At 46.4% G+C, this 14,420-nt stretch overlaps 1 protein-coding gene across 1 annotated transcript in view; it reads left to right on the top strand.

The window, feature by feature from the left end:
- Positions 1–14,420, top strand: part of ULK2 (unc-51 like autophagy activating kinase 2) — a 565,259-nt gene that overhangs the window by 337,472 nt on the left and 213,367 nt on the right. Inside the window, exons 11-12 of the mRNA XM_078679911.1 lie at positions 9,536–9,586; positions 11,152–11,240. Coding sequence (XP_078536037.1) covers positions 9,536–9,586; positions 11,152–11,240 — 140 coding nt within the window. The remainder of the gene's footprint in view (positions 1–9,535; positions 9,587–11,151; positions 11,241–14,420) is intronic.

Below are 14,420 nucleotides of genomic sequence, written 5' to 3'. Positions count from 1 at the left end.
GTTGTATCAAAGCATACAAAGGCTTGATACGCTGGGCATATTCCGGAATGTAAGTCCTGCCGAAATTCAAAAAGCCCAGTAAAGATTGTAATTTTTTCAGTGTTGTTGGAGCGCGCAATTGTGCGCACTTCTCTAAGAAGTGAGGAGCCAAACCTCTACCTTCATTGTTGAGCTCATAGCCCAAAAACAACACTGTGTGTTCAGCAATGTGCGATTTTGCAAAGTTAAATTTGTAACCCATGTCTGCGAAGTTGCAAACAACAGAATTTACACGACACAGATGCTCCCAAATATCGTCGTCTGTGAGATATATGTCATCCACATACGAAAAAGCATCAGGGTCGAGTGCCTCCAGAATAGAGACAATTCGAGCGGTAAATATACCAGGACTATTCTTGTAGCCCATTGGAAGACGCCGGAATTGCTTTTGGACTCCAGCGCTCGTAAAACTGGTCCATTGGGAGCTAAAGCTGTCCAATCTGTGGGCATAAAAACCATTGGATATGTCAAGCGTTGTCTTGAAACGCTTACGCACGAGACTATCCACTAGGGCAGAGCCGTGGGTATTCTGTACAGCACAGTTACGGCAATGCGAGTTTAAATGCCGGTAATCCAAAACCAAATGATATGATCCGTCAGGTTTGTTCACAGTAAAAAGGGGATTATTCATCGGTGACACACACGTTTCAATAACTCCCTGATATTTCAATTGTTCAAGGATTTCCGCGACGGAAGATTTTGCTTCACGCCGAATGGGATATTGAGGTTGAGGCTGCGGCTGAGACCGCAACGGAATTTCGTGGCAAGGCGACAATCTATCCCAACCACATTGGTTACGGTACAGAGCCGGCGCGAGAGCCCGAGCCCACTCTTCTGCAAAATGCTGCGCATGCTCTTTCGAGACAGTGTTCGCGAAACTGGGTAGGATCACCTCCTCCCCTCGCGGCGCCGCGAGCACAAAAGGTGGGGGCCAGTCAGCCTCCGAAAGTAAAATATCATATGTAGAAGACAGATTCTCCCAAAATACACCTTTAACGGTACGCTGTATGTCACCTTCAATTAACAGGACAATTTCATATAGTCTTTCAGGGGGAGCAAGTCTCGTATCCGCTGTTTCTATCACAACGTAGACATCAGTCGCTGTCACCCTCAGTAGTGGACGCAGCGCCTCTCTGACTATGGTTATCTCCGCCGCGCTGTCCAGCAAGGTCAGAGCCCACGTCAGATTCCGAAGCCGCGTTCTCACTATCTGTGGCATATCGATGCGCTGTTAAGGCTGCGACTTTCTTTTTCGCAAACTGCGGACGCCTAGGCGTAGAATCCTCCTGCTTCACTGCGCCGTCCGTCTGGCGGGACTGACCACGTCCCTGTTGGCCACCACGTCCACGTCCACCCCCTCCTCCTCCACCGGTCTTCGGGGCCGATGTGTCCTGAAAGGAACGAGGAGAGCGTTGATCAGAACCCTGAAAACGATCAGGCGATTTAATCATCGCGCGGTCGCGCAAATCATAAACTTTTTCGGGTGGCGCAGGAGCTTGTATTGCAGGAAAAGTACCCTGAGTCTGCGTTGTCTGCTTCCCCTGTGTCTGTTTTTTAGGCCAATTCGGTTTCTTGGACTTGGGCTGGGCATCTGTCACTGCAGATTGTCCCTGTGGTTGTTTTTTCTCCTTTACTGGAAAATATTTTAGACCTCTACTTGTGCGGCCAATCGTTTTATAAGCGGCCACTACAATCTTTGCTAACTGGCGGGGTTTGTCGGCATCGGGCAGAGCAGCCAAAGCATTCAAAACCTGAAAGTTAACTGCATCTCCTTTAACATTGGAGAGAATGAGATCACTTACAATCTCAAAAGAACCACACAGGCGCATACCCAATTCAACCGCTGCCTCTGGACCGTGATCATTCTGAACACGTCTAATGATTTCAGGCAGGGCAGTCATAGACGGGGTGCCGAAGCACCTTGTATAAACTGCCGCAAATGTTTTTCCCCAGCTTTCACAGTCAGCAAGTTCAGGAGTAATATCCTTCGGTAGAGTAATCGTTAACATTCTATGTTTATCAGCAGGAGTAGAATTCGGAAAAACCGCCTCCAGTTGATCAAACTTCTCTGCTAGCCAGAATGGGAAGTCATCGTTGTCAACAGGACGCGCACCAAAAACCGAATTTACCATCACTGGATTGAGACGCATTCCGCCTCGTTCCAAGGGAGCGGCCGCACCCCCCTGGGGACCACCAGGAAGATGTCGACCGATGTATTGCACTAAAGCACGAATCACGGAAATGGAAACTACATGTAGCCTGCGAATTTCTGCCAGGGTACAAGCCCCGTGATTCGGGTGCGGGGTAAAGCCACCCAACGCAGGCCAATTAGTACCTGGAATTGAGAGTGGACCTAACCTCGCAGGGGACAAAGAGTGGGGGAGGGCGCCATCAAACCAAACTCGATGCTGCCAATGATCAATAGGTATTTCCAATGCCCTGTACGGCGTATATTCAGCCGGGACATCCGAGGCGGTGTAGGAGTGGAACAAACCAGAATTAGCGTCCACAGCCGGAAACGTAACCCAAGAGTAAAACAACTCGTAAGGAAACGCCGGATCTGCACATACCACGAAAATCACAGCCATCCCATCTACTGGGACCTGGTACGTCTGAAGATGGTTGCGTACCGCTACGCGACTATGCTGCGCAATAGCCACCGCTGCCGCCATTACAGAATTGGAAACAAGAAAACACAAAGAATACTTTGTAGCACAACTGGGTAGTAATTCAAAGAAACCGTTTAAGTAAGAATCAAGCTTGAATAAAGACCTATTTCAAAAAATAGGTAGGTTTCACCAACACCCCGTTTTCCGGAAACGGACGTGAAGGGGTTAAGGCATGAACGATAAACTACTCGAGTGTCATGATATAAGACCACCGAAACCGTTGGGCGCCATGTTGCAGGGTTTCTGTACTCACACAGAACTGTGCACAGAGGAGTGGAACCTCGGCAAATTAGGGTGTCCCAAAACTTACCTTAGCAACCAACTCACCCCTTACCGAGCTAGCTACAGTGTCTCATTGGACATATCAAACTCCCAATGTTTAGACAAACCAGAACATGAACTTACAGTACCTCAGGGTACGTGGGACTCATGAACACTCTTTCGTTATATTATCATTACAAACCAGAACATGGAGTAAAGAAGACACATGTGCATTTGAAATGTTTATTTACTAATGCCGTCTTCTCAGGCGCAGTATCTTAGATAATACAAGTATACTTATTATCAGTATCAAAATTATCAGCATAGTTACTAAGACATAAAAAGCGAATGGTGACAGCATGTTAACATGCTGTAATGAATAAGAGTTAACAACACTTATATCTCACCCTCCCTAACACATATATTATATTATTAGCTAAGAAGGTCTCTTTGGGTTGTTTTAGGGCGGGCCCATACCTTAGTGTCCTAGCATGAAGGAATCACATCAGCATACACCAGCTCTCTCTGCATGTGCACCGCATCAAGTGTGTTAACAATTCTCGTGCAAAGCAATATCAATCCCGCCTCAAGCCCAAGTTGGCAAAGGCTGCACTTGTGTTATGACTATGAAGGCGTGGAGATCAGACCTCATAACAATTCCATATCGTGTTGCTCCTGAAACTTCAGCACTCTCCGTGCAGACATGGTTTATTAAACAAAACTGATATCAGAGCAATAACATATTATTCTCACATACACCACGGCAAACCACTAGGTTGAAAGCTAAGTCAACAATTAAGGGTCGTGTGCAGAAGTTGCAAGAAAGGAAAAATGGCGTTTAAATCTCAAATGTACCTATGCTAACTTAACACGATATAAGGATATATAGGAGCTATAGCGGACCACAGTGCTCTTAGATTTGAAGCTAATCAGATAGAAATAGTCCTGAAGAAAGCATCACTTGGAGCTGAAGCCAAAAATACGTTTTCCTAGATCTAGGAACCTGGTAGAGCAGTGTTTCCCAAACTGGGGTCTGCGGACCCCCAGGGGTCCTTGACACATTCCCAGGGGGTCCGTAGGCAGCAGTTTTAAAAGCACAGCAACGTTTCCTGTATTATTAGCAGCTTTTGAGCAACAATAAACGTTTCAAGATAATGCCAGTGATTAATGTACCTGCTGGAGAGAGATGAGTTTTGCTCAGTGGCAGCTTTGACTTAACTAATGTAGCACAGAGGGTTAATATGCCTACTGCAGAGAACCTGTAAAACGCATTTTAAAAAGCAGTATTTTATGTATATAGGTCTGTGGTTACTGCTTTTGTCACAGAGATTCTTTTGTTACAGAGAGACCTATAAACTGTCATCAAAGAGCTGCTTGCAAACTGATTGGTACCAGTTAGTTACTTATGTTTTTTCCCTGTCATTCATTAACCTGATGCTGTTAAAAGACCTCGTACTGCGAAATAAAACCAACAATTTAAAAGTTAGTCACGGAGATGCGGCACAAACCTTCCCATTAAATGTCTTCCTTGTTTGCAAATTCCTTCAATATAAAATACTAAGGGCCAGATGTATGACCCGTTTTTATATACGCAAACGGGTCCGCAAACCTATTGGGCCATGTACATAGCCTATTTTGCGAGTCGCAATTTTTTTGTGACTCGCCAAATAGGTTTTGGAACTTGCTATTTGGAAGGGGCATTCCCTTCCAAATAGCGAGTCTCAAAACCATGTACATATGTTTTGCAATTGCGGTTGCAAAATACTCGCAATTACCACCTACTTCAAGTAGATGGTAAATTCAAGTCCCCAGAGGACCCCTTTCACAATGCATGGAAAATTATGTTTTTAAGGGCAGGCAGTGATCCCAGGACCACTGCCTGCCCTTAAAAAATTAAACTAAAACGTTTCATTTTCTTTTTTTAGGGCTCGGACTCCTCCCCCTGGGGGAGGAGTTTCGAGATCCTAATGTTATAAGAAAAAAAAGAAGAAGAAGGGCCTTGGTGAGAGGAATTCCACACATTCCTTTGCGTTTTCTGGCATCTGGTCAGTGATTCGTCTTCCCTGTGCTGTGTATGTAGTAGCCTTGAAGTGATAGGCTGTAAGTAATGTACGCGTGCCCGATGTGGCATTTTGTGTGCGAGAACGAGCATGGCAGAGTGATTAATCTTAATTACGAGCTGTCAGAGTGCCCGTGTAATGCAAGCCAGATGATGCGAACGCGTTCACAGCGGTGAGCGCGTTCAATGTTAAATGACGAGAGGCAGCAGGCGAGGCTCACAGAAGATGACTCATACATGCTCGTCTTGGTCGACAGCTGCACAGTCCGTACCCTGTGACCCCGCTTCGTGATCTTGGAGGCTTGTCAGGCCGCGCCGCCCCCGCTGAGGAGACCCCCGCACCGTCGTGCCAAGGGTCGCGGGCCGCGCCTGCCTGATTGCACACGCCCGCTGGCGTCAAGATCCAAAAGTGCCCCCGATCGCCGGAGTCGCACAAGCCTGTGCCGACCCCCGCTGAAGAAAAAGGAAGTGTTCGTGAAGTCACCCCGGGCTAGGGGCCCGCAACGTTTGTCTTCCCCTTGGTTGCCGCTCCTGCCTGCAAGTGCCAAGGTACTGTTAATATCCCCCGCGGTGCGAGCCGTTCCTTTCACCAGACTCTCACCGCTCTGCTCTGTGTGCCTGCCTGCAGCCGTGAGCGCGCTCCAGCCCCTCCCGCTGGAATCCTTGGAAGTCGCCGAGTGCCCAGAGCCCCCACGGGTGAGTGAAAGCTGAAGGCTTCGTCTGCACTCCCCGTCAGGGACTCCGAGCCTCCCCCTGCCGCCCGCACTGCTCCCGGAGCCCTCCTGCACCGCTGGGCCGGCCCGCCTTTAACTCTGTCCTCGAGCCGAGAGGAAGAGCCGGGGCCGGCACAGGCGTGCTCACGCCCGATGCGTGAGCGTTGGTAGGGCCGGGTCAGTTTCACCGCGAAGAGGCAGGAGAAGCGCTGCCAGGCACGCCGAAGGCCGGGGAGAGTTCCAAAGCCCCAGAACGGAGAGAGGCTTTCGTTTAAAGGGCAAAGACACTGAGAGAACGTTGAGGAAGTGTGGTGCATTAACGCTCCGGCTCTCTGCCCGCGGCACCCTTCGCAATCCTAGTGCCTTAACACTGTTAGTGCAAAATGTTTCAGCCCCTGCATGCTGGGCTTCGATGGTATGTCAGCAACGAGAGATGATGCCATGAACCATATGGAAATTCCTTAATGGGCTTCCTGGCAATGGAATAGTGTTAAGGAGTGTCGAAGCTTTCATTCTCAAAATGGCGACTTGGTACTTCATTCACCGAAGACATTCAGTAAAAAATAGAATTTAAGGACATTGAGAGTGGAGAGAACACTGGAAATGCTACACGTTGGTAGCAGACATCCAGAACTCGCTGCAGAAACAGGCATTGCATGAAGCCAACGTCTTTGGAAACCTTGGCAGTTTTACGATGTTGTGAATTTTTTATGCTTTTCCCTTATAAATATGGGACAATGTGTCTCAGAAGCTAAACTTGGAGAGGCAGTTGCTTAATGTGCTTTTGTGCATTAAAAAACAACTGCAAAGAAAAGCTCTGTGTACAATTTCCATCTTGGCTGTTTCGATCAGGTTGGAAATGATCTTGACCTGTGGCTCATATTTACACGGGCAAAGATGCAATTAAACTGAGGAACTTCTCCAACTTGAATGTCGGAATCCAGACACTTGGCAAAAGTAGCCTGTGTAAAAAATAAAAAAAAACTTTTTCCATACCCTTAATTCTGACCCCTCCCAGTGCAGAGGAAACGCCGAAGCTGTGCTTCACAAATATTGACAAATTCAGGTTTGCCCCCACCCCTCTGCATGCATCTTAAAGTTTACGTATAGAATTTATTTGAAATAATGTAATGTTTTTTAAAGAAATACTTACATTGACTAAAAGTTATTCACATATTTTGTAATAACAATATTTGTTTTATTTATATATACTTCTTAACATGAAATAAAATATATTTATGTTTAAAAGAAGGTTTCTACGGAGAGTGTTGCCGTACAACTGTTTGTCCGTGTGAGTGCAGAGTAGTGAGGGCAGAGTAGTGAGGGCAGAGTAGTGAGGGCAGAGTAGTGAGGGCAGAGTAGTGAGGGCAGAGTAGTGAGGGCAGAGTAGTGAGGGCAGAGTAGTGAGTAGTGAGTAGAGTAGTGAGTAGAGTAGTGAGTAGAGTAGTGAGTAGAGTAGTGAGTAGAGTAGTGAGTAGAGTAGTGAGTAGAGTAGTGAGTAGTGAGTGCAGAGTAGTGAGTAGTGAGTAGTGAGTGCAGAGTAGTGAGTAGTGAGTGCAGAGTAGTGAGTAGTGAGTAGAGTAGTGAGTAGAGTAGTTAGTACAGAGTAGTGAGTAGAGTAGTGAGTGGAGAGTAGTGAGTAGAGTAGTGAGTAGTGAGTGCAGAGTAGTGAGTAGAGTAGTGAGTAGAGTAGTGAGTAGAGTAGTGAGTAGTGAGTAGAGTAGTGAGTAAAGTAGTGAGTGCAGAGTAGTGAGTAGAGTAGTGAGTAAAGTAGTGAGTGCAGAGGAGAGTAGAGTAGTGAGTAGAAAGTAGTGAGTAGAGTAGTGAGTGGAGAGTAGTGAGTAGAGTAGTGAGTAGTGAGTGCAGAGTAGTGAGTAGTGAGTAGAGAGTAGTGAGCAGTGAGTAGTGAGGAGTAGAGTAGTGAGTGGCGAGTAGTGAGGAGTAGAGTAGTGAGTAGTGAGTGGCGAGTAGTGAGTGCAGAGTAGTGAGTAGAGTAGTGAGTAGTGAGTAGAGTAGTGAGTAGAGTAGTGAGGTGAGTAGAGTAGTGAGTAGAGTAGTGAGGTGAGTAGAGTAGTGAGTAAAGTAGTGAGTGCAGAGTAGTGAGTAGAGAAGTGAGTAGTGAGTAGTGAGTAGAGTAGTGAGTAGAGTAGTGAGTAGTGAGTGCAGAGTAGTGAGTAGAGTAGTGAGTAGTGAGTAGAGTAGTGAGTAGTGAGTAGAGTAGTGAGTAGTGAGTCGAGTAGTGAGTAGAGTAGTGAGGTGAGTAGAGTAGTGAGGTGAGTAGAGTAGTGAGTAAAGTAGTGAGTGCAGAGTAGTGAGTAGAGAAGTGAGTAGTGAGTAGTGAGTAGAGTAGTGAGTAGAGTAGTGAGTAGAGTAGTGAGTAGAGTAGTGAGTAGTGAGTAGAGTGGAGAGTAGTGAGCAGAGTAGTGAGTAGTGAGCAGAGTAGTGAGCAGAGTAGTGAGCAGAGTAGTGAGTAGAGTAGTGAGTAGAGTAGTGAGTAGTGAGCAGAGTAGTGAGTAGTGAGTAGAGTAGTGAGTAGAGTAGTGAGTAGAGTAGTGAGTAGTGAGCAGAGTAGTGAGTAGTGGGTGCAGAGTAGTGAGTAGAGTAGTGAGTAGAGTAGTGAGTAGAGTAGTGAGTAGAGTAGTGAGTAGTGAGTAGTGAGTAGTGAGTAGTGAGTGCAGAGTAGTGAGTAGTGAGTAGTGAGTATTGAGTAGAGTAGTGAGTGCAGAGTAGTGAGTAGAGTAGTGAGTAGTGAGTGCAGAGTAGTGAGTGCAGAGTAGTGAGTAGTGAGTAGTGAGTAGTGAGTAGAGTAGTGAGTAGAGTAGTGAGTAGTGAGTGCAGAGTAGTGAGTAGAGTAGTGAGTAGGACATCACAGGCAGCAGCTGTGCAAGCTTCTTACACTCACAAGGAGACCACAGGCAGCTGAGGTGCAATCTTCTCCCACTCACAAGAACGACATCACAGGCAGCAGCAGTGCAAGCTTCTTACACTCACAAGGAGACCACAGGCAGCAGAGGTGCAAGCTTCTCACACTCACAAGAAGGACATCACAGGCAGTAACGGTGCAATATTCTCACACTCACAAGGAGATCACTGGCAGTACACACCACATGAACACACTCCATAACACATAGCAACAATACATTGGCATTTACAATGCCATTAGCTCAAACTCAAATAAATCCGAGCCCGATTGCATTTCTAATGCTTGTTTTTAAATGCATGTAAACGGGCTGCATTTTAAAAAAAAATGCTTTACTTAAAAGCAGTCCCAGACATGGTGGTCTGCTGAGCCCAGCAGGGCACCATCCCTGGGAGGGCTGGCATTCCCAATGGGCTTGCAAATTGCGAGAGGCTCATTAATATTTATGAGCCTCACAATTTGTGACCCCATTGGGAATCCCAAACCGTGTTAAACACACTGTTGTACATTTCATGTAGCGACTCGCACTTTGCCACTTGCAATGTGTTGCCAATTGCGAGGCGCTAAATGAAATGGTCGTACATCTGGACCCAAAAGCCTTAGTAATTTGAGTATTTATTTTGTGCGCATACGTGTTTTTTTCCCGAATTACTGTTTTAATATTTGAAATTTAAATCATACAAATTACTTGGGTGTCCCCGGCTTCCAGTGGTGACTCAATGGGGGTCCTCAGGAGTCAAGTTTGGGAATGACTGTGATAGAGGGTCGCCTCAATGAGACTTAGGTCGAACTAATTAGCTGTGTGGAAACTTTGTGTTGCCTTGCAATTCATTGTTATTTGCCTGATCTTAGCATTTGATCTCTTCTTTTGCAGATTCATTTTTCAACCACCCCTTTTTGGAACAAGTGTCAGCAGTCAAAAAATGTACGTATCTGAGATGATCCCCAATGATTTCCTAACTGGTGTGGTCTCTTCCTTAATGTCTTTGATGGCTGTTAGTGGCATTGTGCGCACTACACTTTTGTGCGAAGATAATGCAACTTATTTTATAACACTAAGCGTCTATCTTGTCGCTGCCAACATTAGGAATCCTGATGTAGTTATTCAATTGTCTATATTTGTAGGTAGCCATGTATGTTTCATTTACACATGGTATCACAGTGCCTCATTAACAGGCACAAACAAAAAGTGCAACAGAAACATGTGGTGACCGTTGAGGGAAAAGCGGGATCTCAGTGCAAGATGCAGAGGGGTGTGTGAGTTAGCGGGATGTGGATGGAGATATGTATGCAACATTATAGAATAGGAGAAGGGTGAGGGGCTCACAATGCATTTCTAAATATCTGTTAGGTGTCCTGTATACAAGGCCAGGCAGGGCTTGAGTGACTTTCCACATGTGAGTTATGCTCATCTATTCAGTTTAGGAAATGCAAACCATACCACTGTACATCAAGACAAATGTGGAACACACTCAAAGGCAAACCGTTCCAGATTCTTACTAAAACTAACATTCAAACCAAAAGATACACACTTAAGTGAGCGTAGAAGAGGGTGCAGGAGGTGCTTATGATATTTAGGAACACAGTCATGTTTCTCATGTAAACCGTTAACCTGCACTACACATCCAGTAATCTTTTATGTTCCTATGAAATTCCAGTTTCTCCAGATTGTCGGTGCTTCGTAATCTTTACTCCAGCCCGTCCCCTCCCCCCCCCTCCACTCCCCACAAAAACCCGAACCTGCTGTATAGATGAGTAAAGAAAAGCCCAGGGGCAAACAGATCGTTTGTTAAGCGGGGTTCACAAATACATGCCGCGTACCCGAGTCTGCATAAGAAGATGGGTACAACTAGGCACAGGGCATACTTCAAAAGGGTGGACAGGGCTACACTCTAAGGGTTTGGCTAACAACATGGCATTAGAAGCACCCTTGAAGAATAACGTCATCTCTGTACTGCCACTATAGGGTTCAATTACATTAATGGTCAGAGTTGTATCACATAACTGCGAATTTATTTCTGCAAATCGGTTTTGTATTTTTTTATCTTTTAAGGGCGAATTTTGGCTGCAAAATAGGTTTAGAAATGTGATAGATCCATGTATTGTAGTCCCATAGAGCTATACATGTTTGCAATGAATTGGCTGGTTTTGTACCCTGGGATTGGACACTGGTCCGTAGTTTTTAAAATAAAAGGAGTTATGTGGTGGGGTATGGGGAGGGGTACGGAAGGGCGGTAGTCCCAGCTTTTTGAAAATTTGTCATCACTTTTCATTCTAGTTTGTCTTAAGTCCTATATTTTAAAAGGAAAAGCATAATTACCATAGTCTAAAGAGGTGAGAGCTGAAAAACAAAGAATGACAGAACAAATAACCCCGATGTAGGGCAACTTTTGATCTCTGGAAGGCGCTCAAACAAGGGCACCTGTCCCAAGGAAGCCTTGTCCACTGGTGAGAAGCGTTCTGTCCTAATGCTTAGTTTTATTCCTACAGCCTGTCCTGTGCCGGTGCCTACGTATGCCGGATCAGCTTCCAACATCGCTTGCAATAGCTCTCCATCTTGCCGATTTGCCTCTCCTCCGGTAAGTCCTTTGCATGTTTTCAAATAGTTCACCAAATACTGCCACATGATTTTCTCTAGTTGGATGATACAGTGCAGGAAGCAAGGAATTTACATGGCACTGACGTGGCAGAGAAGGGTGGTCATTTTTTGTTTGCAATTAGACCTCAGACACAGACTTGCTGTAAAGCCCTTGGCCTAACTCATCTACATGCACAGCTTAACAGGTGTTGTTTGCAAACAGCGCAGTGTTCTTCCCCGTGAGACCTGTGCTACATTGGTTGTCACACCTTGGTGATGTGGTGTCTGCCTACAAGGTAGGGTTAGAGGAGTCGTCTCATCTGTTATACATTTACCTTCTGCAGGTGAGAGAAGCAGTCTGTCCCATTTGGGTGATGTGTTGTTCATCCACAGATAAAGGGTGTAAAAGACGTCCCCTCTGCCCGATGTGCTGTTCTCCCATAGCTTGAGTAGGTACCTGCTCTGGTTACAAAGTGTCCTCCAGTTAAAGATCAGAGGGGTTTAGTTCACTGGGTGGTGATGTATCCAACATGTGAAGACCCCGGATGATGAGATGTCCTCCTACAAGTAAAGATTTCAGTCGGCGTCCCGTCTGAGTTATATGTGGTTTTCCAACAGATGGAGTGTTTATCCACTCTGGGTACTAAAGGGTTCTTCAAGTGAAGACTGTAATGCTCCACACCTCTGCGTGCTGAGGTATCCTCTTACAAGTGAGGGTGTGATGCTTTTCCAGGTAAATATTTCATTGGGTGTCACCCAATGAAATTGGGTGACACCCTCTGAGTTATATGTAGTTGTCCAACAGACAGAGTAGTTCTCTTCTCTAGGTACTAAAGCATTCCACTGGTGAAGACTAGTTGTCCACACCTCTGGGTGCTGAGGTTTCCACTTACAAGTGAGGCTGCAGCAGGTGTGATGCGATTTCTTCCTACAGATAAATATTTCAGTGCGTGCCAGCTCTTAATTATATGTGGTTTTCCAGCAGATGGAGTTAATGTCTTCTCTGGGTACTAATACATTCAACAGGTGGTCCACACTTCTTGGTGCTGAGGCTTCCTCAGTCTCGCACTGCTGAGGGTGCAATTCAATGTCTTCCTACAGGTGAAGATTTCAGTGGGTGTCCCTGGTAGAGATGTGCTGGTCTCCTGCAGTTGAGTAGTTGTTCGTAGTGGGTACTGAAGGGTTCTACAGGTGTGGTCCACTCCAGGGTGTTGAGATATATATATCCTCCTACAGGAGAGGGCTGGAGTTGTTACCCCCTCTGGGAGATATGGTAATTACACTTGTGACAAGGGTGAGAGTGCTTGTCTCCTGGTAAAGTAGTGGCTTTCTACAAGTGAACTTGTCGCGTCTGCAGAAAACCCATTGATTCAACTTTGAATTTCAATTTAGCTCCAAAGTGTAATTTTGTGACAGAGCCTTAGTTTCGCCGAGGTCTACAGCAATACCATCAAACATCAAGACCTGCACCTCTTCCTAAACACATCGCACAAGTTACTTAACTTCGGTAACGATATGTAAGAGACATTAGTTAGTGATAGATTCCTTACCTTAGAATTACCCTCAGGCGTCAGACTGGATTTGGAAAGTTTTCATCAGCAGTACCCCTGCACGTCGGAAGGTGGCGTTGTGCGGCTCCACGTCCGTCGTAGGCGTCGTGATCGCTGGGATGACATCGCAGAAGCCGCCCGAGAGTGCTGATGTAAGTTCTGTACACGACTTTCCGTGCCAGGAACGCAGAACCATGCATGATACTGACCACTGGTGTATTGAAATTAGGGCCCTGAAAGGGATGACCTTAACCCTAGAAATCAGTTTGCAGAACGGGGAGGTGGGGTGGGGCGGTAAGGATTCGATCACTAACTAATGTCTCTTACAGATATATCGTTACCGAAGGTAAGTAACTTGTGCTTCTGAAAGAGACACATTAGTGATCGATTCCTTACCTTAGAATAGATACCCCATCAATACCAACCAATGACCAGAAAGTCACGGAGAACAGAACGGCCAAAGAAGCCGTCTCTCCGAACTTGGCTGTTAAGGCAATAATGCTTAGTGAAAGTGTGCAGCGAGGCCCACGTGGCTGCCCGACAGATGTCTTGCACGGGGACACCACGTCCTAATGCAGTAGTAGCCGCTGTCGCCCTGGTAGAATGGGCGCGCAGCATCACCAGAGGCTCCTTTTTAGCTAGAGAATAACAGGCTTTTTTACACAAGATGACCCAGCGGGAGATAGTCCTCTTGTGTACAGCCTGGCCTTTGTTGGAACCTACGTAGCTAACAAAGAGTTGGTCATCCACACGGAACTGTTGCGTGTGATTCAGGTAGAATGAGAGCGCACGTTTTGGGTCCAGACTGTGGACCCTTTCTTCCTCTCTGGAAGGATGCGGAGGCGGAAAGAAAGTGGGCAAGGTGATAGTTTGCCCGATGTGGAAGGCAGTAACAACCTTTGGCAAGAAGGAAGGACGCGTGCGGAGCACAACCTTGTCCGGATGAACAGACAGAAAAGGAGGTTTACAGGGAAGAGCCTGGAGCTCACTCACAGGCCTAGCGGAGGTGATGGCAACCAGGAAAGCAGTCTTTAAAGTTAGTAAATGAAGAGGACGGTTGTGAAGCGGCTCAAAAGGTGCACACATCAAATAAGTAAGAACCAAATTCAAGTCCCACTGCGGCATTACAAACGGAATAGGAGGGAAAAAGTGAGTAATGACTTGGAGAAATCAATTTAAGACAGGGGACTTGAAAAGAGAGGACTGGTCAGGGAGCCTGAGAAAGGACGAAATTGCTGAAAGGTATTAATAGTACCCAGAGCGAAGCCCTTCCAGGCCAAAGAAAGGAGGAACAAAAGGACTTCTGAAAGAGGGGCAGAAGGGGGATCTACAGCCGTTGCTGTGCACCATGCCACAAATTTGTTCCACTTGCAGGCGTATACCGATTTAGTGGAGGGACGCCTGGCTGCCAGAATAATATCACAAACTTCAAGCGGCAAGTCAAATGGAATCAACTGTCTCCGCTCCATCTCCACGAAAGGAGCTGGAGGCTGGACAAGTTCGGGTGGAGGACCGTCCCATGCTGCTGCGACAGAAGATCCTCCCGAAGAGGCAGTCTGATCGAGTGATCCACACTCATTCTGAGTAGCTCCGGAGACCAAACTCTTCGATCCCAGTCCGGGGCCACAAGA

The sequence above is a fragment of the Lissotriton helveticus genome, chromosome 3_1 (assembly GCF_964261635.1).
Source record: "Lissotriton helveticus chromosome 3_1, aLisHel1.1, whole genome shotgun sequence".
Classification (NCBI taxonomy): Eukaryota; Metazoa; Chordata; class Amphibia; order Caudata; family Salamandridae; genus Lissotriton; species Lissotriton helveticus.
The sequence above is the reverse complement of the archived record's forward strand: the minus strand, read 5'-3'. Positions and strand labels throughout refer to the sequence as shown.